This window comes from Bombus fervidus, chromosome 4 (assembly GCF_041682495.2).
Source record: "Bombus fervidus isolate BK054 chromosome 4, iyBomFerv1, whole genome shotgun sequence".
NCBI lineage: Eukaryota > Metazoa > Arthropoda > Insecta > Hymenoptera > Apidae > Bombus > Bombus fervidus.
The window spans coordinates 11778123-11787162 of record NC_091520.1 but is presented as its reverse complement, the minus strand read 5'-3'; the positions used below and the strand labels follow the sequence as shown (position 1 = coordinate 11787162).

The 9040-nt window shown below is 36.4% G+C and overlaps 2 protein-coding genes across 2 annotated transcripts; one reads left to right on the top strand and one right to left on the bottom strand.

Annotated features, from left to right (window-relative positions):
• The first annotated feature begins 684 nt into the window (after positions 1 to 684).
• Positions 685 to 5096, top strand: LOC139986643 (uncharacterized). The gene is made up of 5 exons (XM_072002124.1): positions 685 to 1116; positions 1717 to 2060; positions 2652 to 3206; positions 3576 to 3912; positions 4006 to 5096. The coding sequence occupies exons 2-5, from the start codon at positions 1854 to 1856 to the stop codon at positions 4128 to 4130; spliced, it is 1224 nt and encodes a 407-aa protein (XP_071858225.1). The 5' UTR covers positions 685 to 1116; positions 1717 to 1853; the 3' UTR covers positions 4131 to 5096.
• A 27-nt stretch (positions 5097 to 5123) lies between these two features.
• Crok (crooked) lies at positions 5124 to 6784 on the bottom strand. Its single transcript, XM_072002129.1, has 3 exons — positions 6604 to 6784; positions 6156 to 6317; positions 5124 to 6072 (listed from the first exon to the last, which is right to left on the bottom strand). The coding sequence occupies exons 1-3, from the start codon at positions 6668 to 6670 to the stop codon at positions 5843 to 5845; spliced, it is 459 nt and encodes a 152-aa protein (XP_071858230.1). The 5' UTR covers positions 6671 to 6784; the 3' UTR covers positions 5124 to 5842.
• Between the last annotated feature and the right edge of the window lie 2256 nt (positions 6785 to 9040).

The following is a 9040-nucleotide window of genomic DNA, read 5'->3' as shown; positions in this document are numbered from 1 at the left end:
ATACGATGAAGTGTACAAGTAGTGACTCTACTTTAGTACGACTGGCCAGTTTTTGCGACAGGAGCGTGAACATAACTTCATATGCCCTATTCTAATGAATGAAATACATTTCTGCTTAAAAATTAAACACTTATGAATAAATATTCATTTGTTACCAAATAACAAATCTATTTTTTATCTGCCATCTCAACTTGTATTACACGTTACATATCACATGTAATAAATATTATACGAATATTTATAGAAACATATGCTGAATTACAAATCGTGAAACGTTGAACGTAATAATATTCATTAAAGAATAATCTCGATGTAGATTACATCATTCCTGTCGATCACACTAATGTGCCTTATTATAAATAATAACACGCATTAATAGATAATAATATAAATGCCAAAATATACTTTTTATATCAATCTCATTAATTAGTAGTTCCTTCGTGTTTAATTTTATACTTATAATAACGTATAATATCTATTTCATTTATAACATCTATGATATTTATAACTTGCCGTTCATATCTATAACTTAAACAAAATTTTCCACAATTTCCCTCAAAATTGCTAAAATCTTTCTAACGAATCATAATTCTACACAGTAATGGAGGTGCCCAGAAAATAGTACCTTCAAAATAGTCCGTCCCTGGCTTGCAGTCGGTTTGCCCCCTTATAAAGGGAACCCACGCGAGAGCGCCGGTCGCATACCACGGTAGCGCGTCGTTCGAAGCTCTAGGTAACGACTCAACGTGTAATTGCTTTTAATTCCTAGCACGCGTGTCTACGTATTAGACAAAAACTCTAATAATTCTTAGTGACGTATATAGTCTTATCTCAAATCAGCCACACGATGCGTAACAGAGCTGAAGAGATCGAGCCGCGTGGCGATATAGTGCATGGCCAGTGAAAGACACGCAACCTTTATCCTGCTACGTGTTTATATTCGCCTTTGTGGTCATGGAAACGGTGATCTGACGGTTCGTCCTGGATAATCGTCATAAACGCGCCTAGTGAACGTTCCTTGGCAACGTGTTTCATCGAGAAACCGGCCAGTTCTTCGAGCTTCGACTGCCAGTTCCAAGCCACGCTTCACAGCCGGTCGAAATCATCGTGACTATGGTACGTACGCTGTTTCTAAGCGGACTTTTCTCCCGAAGAACAGGTGACAACGCCCGGTGACCGGGACAATTTTCTTCGGTTGGAGAAAGTTCGATCGCTAGATACAGTTCCTCGAATAAATTCCTTCCGTGATCTTATTATAACTTGAAATTCTATATTTATGAGGATGGAGCACGTTCGATGGAACAGCTGATAGATATAATCACCTGTTTTTATGATCGAATTTGCTCGAAGTTTAAGAGATTATCAAGGAGACAGACTAACTTCGCAATCTTATTCGAACGATCAGCGAGTCACTTTGAAATTTACCGTTACTCATCGACGTTGATCGCAGCTCAACTGTTTCCGCTGGGGTCTTATCGCTCGTCTAGAACCGCGAAGAGTGTTGCACCAAAGCGCGGTAAACACCGGCGTTTGATTATTCTCAATAACTTTCGTGGCAAGTCGGCTTCAAGCGGAAAAAACACGACTGTTTATCGATTAAAGCATATGATAGATAACGAAAGCAAGCAGTTTAGTAGAGATTTTGGAGTACCCAGATATTGCCTTCCATGTTATTATTTTTGTAATTTTGACGAAATTTTGCTTTCTCTTTTGCAGTAACGACCTATTAAGGGATATTGAATTATTGATGATCTCATGAATTGTCATTGCTCCAACCATGAGTTATTATTAATCGCTCGAGATCGATAAGAAGACACATATTTATCGAGAACATCCAGCAGTGAACGTCCATAATGGCTTTGGCAAAGATCAAGAGTTTTATAGACACGGGGCTGAAGACCGTGTCCACGCCGTTGGATCGCACGGTGAATCTGGAACCGGAAGTGGGCATTAGGATCGTTCATTCGATCAACGAGAAAGCGCTGCATGTGACGGTACTGGGTGCTCGTCACTTGCCACAGAATTTTGGCTTCACACGCGTCAACAGCTACGTAGTTAAGGTATGTAACGATGGACTAGATATCTAGGTGGTCAGACTATCATCTTTGGCATCATTATCTATAGTTACGTAACTCGATGAAATAATCGCACGAAACTTGCGCGCCTACATCAAAACCATCATTGACTCACGAATCTTAGAAGACAATAACGTCGTGTGGGAATCGTACAATGTCCCCTTATCTCCGCACGATACGTTTGAAATAAAATAAATTATAATGGTTGAAGTCGAGACTCTGGCTCGATGCACTTGCCGTCGTCTTATTTCTGCGATGGGTTTTCTTGTTTCCTTTGTATGCTGAGAGGAGAATGATGTTGATCGTAACTTGAAAGGAATTTTCATGTTGCCAGGCTGTGTAATTATGTAAAATTCGTGAGTAATAACTACGGGAACTACGGCGTAGAATGAAAATTCCACGTGACCCATTCGTGACTTCATTACCCTGATAAGTTTCGAATATTTCACACAAATTCACCGGAAATGTTCTTGATCGAAGTAACTGCAGTTATAGCTAACATTCACTCCACTATGAACTGTTTATATCTAAAGCAAAAACTCAGACAGGAAGGAAAGTAAGTCACTTCTATTCCAGGTGAAGCTAATACCGGGAAAGGAGAAGTTCGAGACAACGTCGAAGAACGAGTCGTGGCCGCAATGGAACGAGGAATTCACGTTTCCTCTACGCAAAGAGACGAAACAGAAATTTGGTAAAACAAAAGTGGTAGAAGAAGAAATCAGTGGATCCAGATTCATCGTGGCGACTTTGTACGCGGTTCTCGAGGACAAACCATTGATAGCGACTGAGAAGAAGGAAGAGAAGACCTCGTCTTCCACTAAAGATTCTCCAAAAAAGGGGAACAAGAAAAAAGATGGTCAGGGTGCCTCTTCGGAGAATCAGGAGCCAACGAAGAATAAATTACTCAGTCAGTTGTTTAATAAGGGATCGGATAAATCTGCGGACACTACAACCACGGAAAGGAAACTGTTTGATAAGAGACGAACTGTAGGCGCGACGACGATTTCCCTGGATCCGAAAAACTTCACCTCGAAGCCACACAAAGCAAAACACCCAAGTGATGTGTCGACTGGAGATATGTGGAGGCCATTGCGACCAATTGCTAGTGGCATTTCTGGAGCTGAAGAGAGGGTAAATTTTCAAATACATACCACGTTATACTATGTATATTATACCATGTTTCCTTTTTTCTCTTTTATTAATCGTTTCAAGACTCAATTCTCCTCCTGTGAGAAAAATTATTTTTCATCGGTCATTAATAAAAAAATATATTTTCCTCGAATCATTTTATACAAAAGACACAATGTATTGAAATTTGAGACCAGTTTTACTGAAAACATACATTTATCGATATTTATCTCTTAGTTAATTAATAACATATAAGAGTACAATGTTGCATATACATAATATCGGGTGTGAAAGAGTCAAATAGATATTGTGCCTAAATTTTGAAGTAAGGACATGTTTATACTAACTAGTTTTTCTTTATCGTTGTTATAGAAGGAAAATAAGAAAGGCCAAGTGGAGTTGTCACTGTGTCAAGAAAAGACGGACAAGAATGAAGAGGGTAGCGAAAAACTGACACTATCTCTGCATCGTCTGAGATGTTCGTTACAGACAATGCACGAGCATGAAGCCTTGAAAGGACAGATGTATATCAAGATGTCTGTTGTAGACAACGGTAGAGTGACTCATTTCTGGAAAAGCGATCGTTTCGCACCTTGCGTGTCTATGAAATTCGCGCCAGACTCGGCAAGAGTGATCGCGGATAATCCGTATCAAGGAGCATTGAAGGATGTTAGCTTCGTTGTTAAATTCGTCTCGAAAAATAAATTAGGTAAGCCACATTGCTCCAGCGAAATTTCATCGTGAATAAGTTTTATCGATTGTTTGGTCGTTTCTTAGTTATGAACATTTGATGTTATTTCAGGAAAGAAAACGACTGTTGGTCATTTTGTAATAGGACCAGATGTTGGTGGAACCTATGGTGAACAGTGGAAACAGGCTCTAGCGAAATCGGGACAACAGATAACGAAATGGCAGGCATTCGAGTGAGAACGTGAATAGATCAATAAACTTCGACGTCTATTCAGTTTTCCTTCGAGTATAAACCTACTTTCGATTCGCGCGAATGTTATGAATATCTAAGCGCACGGTCGATAGTGTCGTTCCAAAGAATACTTATGTTAGACGAACATCTGTGAATATGAAAGGCATTCATATTGTAAATTATTTCTTTCTTGAAATTTACTTTTATTCCGCTTTCTTTATTGTTTTCATTCTTTGTAAGACAACTTGCACAAAAGTATTTTATCGATCTGATTGTACATATCGATTGTTTTATACAACCGTCCTCGATTCCAAGACAGATTTATGAAAGTTTCTGCCGAGGATCGGAATCATAGAACCGTCCAATAAATAAGTGGTTACCACCGTTGAATAGAAACGAATACGAAATTCATCGAATCCTAATAGTGAAAGGAAGAAATGAAGATATACAATAAATTTTGTGCCAGAGGAAATCGTAAGCAGGTAATTAGCAGCTGCTCAGTAAGATGTATAATATGGACATAACAATGCGTTTTTACTCTATTTAAATCTAGCGGATCCACTTTCTATTTTGTATTAGCACTCTTCTGATGTACTTTTAAGATGAATCAGAAAATCAATGGAAAAGTATTTTTTTGACATATGTAGGATATTTTACATTATGACGATTTTCAATTTGTTTAGTAGAAATGGTAGTGATAAATATTTCGCTCATTGTTTCTTTTGTAATTTTGTTCGACAGTAGGCATTAACGTATTATATCTTAAATAAGTGTACTTTGTTTAAAGAATTATTTATGTCGCTGAAATTAATTGCGTATGTATTTTATTATGGAAATTAATTGTATTTCGAGGAATATCGTTAAGGTCTAAACAGTCACACCAAAAGATTTGTATGTACAATATCATTAACGCACGCATCTGTATGACAGAGATATATTTTATATGTAATACACCTGTTGTTATACATAAAGGATGATTTTTATTTTTTTACACGGAATGTTTTCCATATCGCTTTATTCATTCTCTTTTTTATCATACACATGTATAAAACATATATAAGGGAACGATATATTATGCAAGCAATCATAGCTTTATTTCTGTGGCAAGATTAACCACTTCTAGAAAATACATACAAAAATACAAAAAGGCCCAATCGTAACGTACTAATACTAAATTTATAAACTTCTAATGGACAGAATTTACAGTCTTATCTATATTGTGCTAAATATTAACATTATTCAATACATTTGTTTGGTATAATGTTCAATCTTTTGTACTAACCAAGTCTAAATTAAACAGTAAGTATGATACAAGCATATATGTGCTTGTATTAAAAATTATACTATATTAATAAAAATATATTTCTCTAAAACATTGCAATACTCTGAGAGAAGATAAAAATGTATCTTTGCAATATTCTAAATTATTAAGAAACTGTCTTAAAAATATCTTGTTTGTTATCATCTCGGTAGGTAGTAAGGCACAGAGAGGCACTTTAAAACACTTATAAAAAAGAATTGTTCAATGGTACAAAATGGTTTTGGAGTGAGTATAATCTGAAGTTTGTAACTGGAATATTCTATTTCCCTGAAGTTCAGATCATATGATTGTTGAAAAAAATGTTGCATTAGTAAGTACAAGAGAATCTTTATGTTGTAAAAAAAATATGTTCAAATATATATTGTCTAGTCAGCTGTGTCGACATGGCCAACGCTATTAAGTATAAACAAGTACATATCTTAACGAAATTGCTAAAGCTATAATTGAAGCAAATATGCTTCTGTGATTGTACGAAGCTGCATTACAGCCATCTTTGCTATTGCAAGTACAATATTCCATAAATATATTATAGGTCCCTGTCCTCATAAGGCAAAATCTTTCATCCCCCTCAATTCCTGGTTCTCCCATATATGCACAACTACGAAAATATCTCCATACACCGTTGACTAAGATTAAAAATAAAGTCTAACTTATAACAATTCCTGCAAAAGGTTATTTGCTACAAAAAATTTTGGAGTTATTAACACACCTTTTTGACGAATTTTACGACACATGGTAGGCCTTACACCTGGCAAATGCTCTAAGTCAGGTTCTTGTTTACAGTCAGTTATGGGTACAGTGGTATTGTCAAATGGATCTGCACATTTTGGATCAGAATCGGATCTGCAAACCCAGCATTTGATAGATAGTCCTGTAAAAATATACAGGAGTAATTACTATCATCCGTTTATAAAGTGAAATTGTCGAAATTGTTTTAATGTAATAAAATATTTATATATATTTATTTCATATATATATATTTTATTTATATATATATATATACGTAATATATTAGAACGATGAATATTTTATACAACTAGTAATTTAATAATACAGAGAATTTGCATAAAGCTCCTTTTTTTCATAATTTATCTCTTACAAATATGTTGAGGTTAAGAAGGAAAACTAAACGATAAATTGTACAGAGCAATATTTACCTTGCTGAATACAACAGAAAACGAATAATACTGTTAATAAAATAGGAAAACTTGTTTCGTTTGCCATTTTCTTAGATATTGAAGATCACTTTACGAGAACTTTGAAACTCACGTCAAGTCGTAACGACTAATTACTGCGACTGCACACGCCTACATATGACAACGCAACGCCACTAACGAACTAATATCGTAGTAGGGCTGGTGCTAATACTCGAAAATATTCTACTGTTACAAGTTACAAATGAATCATTAAAAATGTTATATAGTTCGATTGTAAATGAAAAGAAATAAATTTCAGATTTATTTTCAATTGAATAAATTTTGTTTTTAATCAAACTTACATACCGAAGAATCTAGTATAATTTTATGTATAACAGAAGAATATATCAAAATGTTAGACACATACAAATTTTCACGGATATAATGAGTAATTCATTAACATATTTACAAAAAATAAAGTAAATTAGTAATAGAATTACAGTAATTTATACGCACCTGATCAGTTCGAATAAATTCGTCTTCTTTCGGGTCACGTGACTAGGTTCCGAGTCGAGACCGCGCCCGATATATGAGGCATTCGAAGAAATACAGTCTTAATTTAATAGTCACAAGTCTAGTCACGAAAGAATGCACCACGAAACAACGATTAACATACCAGTTAATTGAAAGCCTCGTAATGCACAATTTATCCGAACATAAACCTCTGATATTTAACGAACGTTGAGGATTATTCTTATCTTAGATACGCGCGATATATAGACATGATAAAAAAATCCATGCCAATTTTTAATTTTTAATTTTCTGAAGTTACAACGTTTCGGATTTTTCAGTTCTCAAATTTCTGAATTTTCAAATATCAACATTTGAATTTTTGAAATTTCCAAATATTTGAACCCACAAATTTTCGAAGTCTTATTATTTTTAAAATTTTCGATTTAATATGTAGTCATACCGTCACACTTCCGGGTCAAGTTGAGCTTGAACAGTACCCAAAATCTCGACGACATGGTGTCGATTCCTAGCTTGTCTTCATAGAGGAAACCTACGGTTATCCGTGGCCCGTAACAGAATTGATTCTCTTTTGCGGGTGGTCCGCGAACGGAACAAGATACAGCTCGGTCCCGAGGAAACATTTGAATGCTATAAATAAATATAAATAAATTGATTTGCCGGCATTAGCATAAGTAGTCGAGAGAGTCTCGACTCTCCTGTGTGCGGCTCGCGTCTCTTCGTTGTCTACCTCTTTCTCTCTTTCTTTTGCTCGCACCGACACAGACGTTGATTTATATACCGATGTCCCTTAGGTTCCTGCGGCATTCACCGTCTCTTTAACTTTAAAAGGACACGGGTCTACGATCAGGACGCGAGCTTGTCTCGTCTCGCGGTTGTTCGCGTGGGAATTAATTCCGAAAGCAACAGACTCTTCCACCATGGATGGTGCTGTTTCAATTAAACGATACCAACGACCAGTAAAATGTTGAAAACTTAAAATCTTTACGAGTCGATGTTTCAACACGAGCGTCGATGTTTCCGAAAATAAACAACAAAGAACATGAAGAATGCTCATGATTCGTGTTTGGTATCAAGGCCACTCTCGAGAGGAAAAATGGTCCTTATTCTTGCTATAAAATCAACCGTCTCAAGAGCGGCTCGAGGTCGGCTTTTTTCCCCAAAATCGGGTAATTTTGTGTAATCTTCACGGAGGTTTGGGCGTGGTCAAACCACAAACATACTCCGCTAGGGAACAACGTGTGTCATTAAACCGAATCTTCCAAACGACCCTGGCCTGTCTTCTCTCATCCCGCTGCCGGAAGAATGGGTCTTCGAATTACCCGGTTGCGTTAATAGTTACCTTGTTGATCGACATTTGCAAATTGATGTCTCCAAACAACCTGACACCCCTTTCTTCGTCGCTTCGCGGTGAAAAACGAAACATTCGCATGTTCGTGAAGTATCGATCGATGGATGTCCTTCGATCATCATTCGACAAAAAATCTCGTCATTTTATCGATCAAACGGTATATACACCTTTTTGCTAGATTGTTTAGTTAAGATTATGATTATCACTGAATCATCCTAGATATTTCTAGCCGTAACGTCATTACACTTCTACATTTGTCGCGTATCTTTTATTGCCATTTCATAAAAGGTGCGTAACAATTGACCCATATTCATATCCTTCGACCAATACTATTCTATAGAAGATCGGTATTAAAATACATTCTACAGACGTGGCCTTTCGCGAGAAAATCGCTCTCTCCGCTCATTCCTAAAACGTCAACCTGGATCAACGACGATGATTCTTCGCCATTGAAAACGCTCCACGCTTTCATCATCACGTTCATTATACGGACGAACGTTGTCCTTATTAGAATCAAACATAACCCTGTCCAATGTCCATCTTCGGTCCGATACTTTTCGAAGGACTGATCGTCGT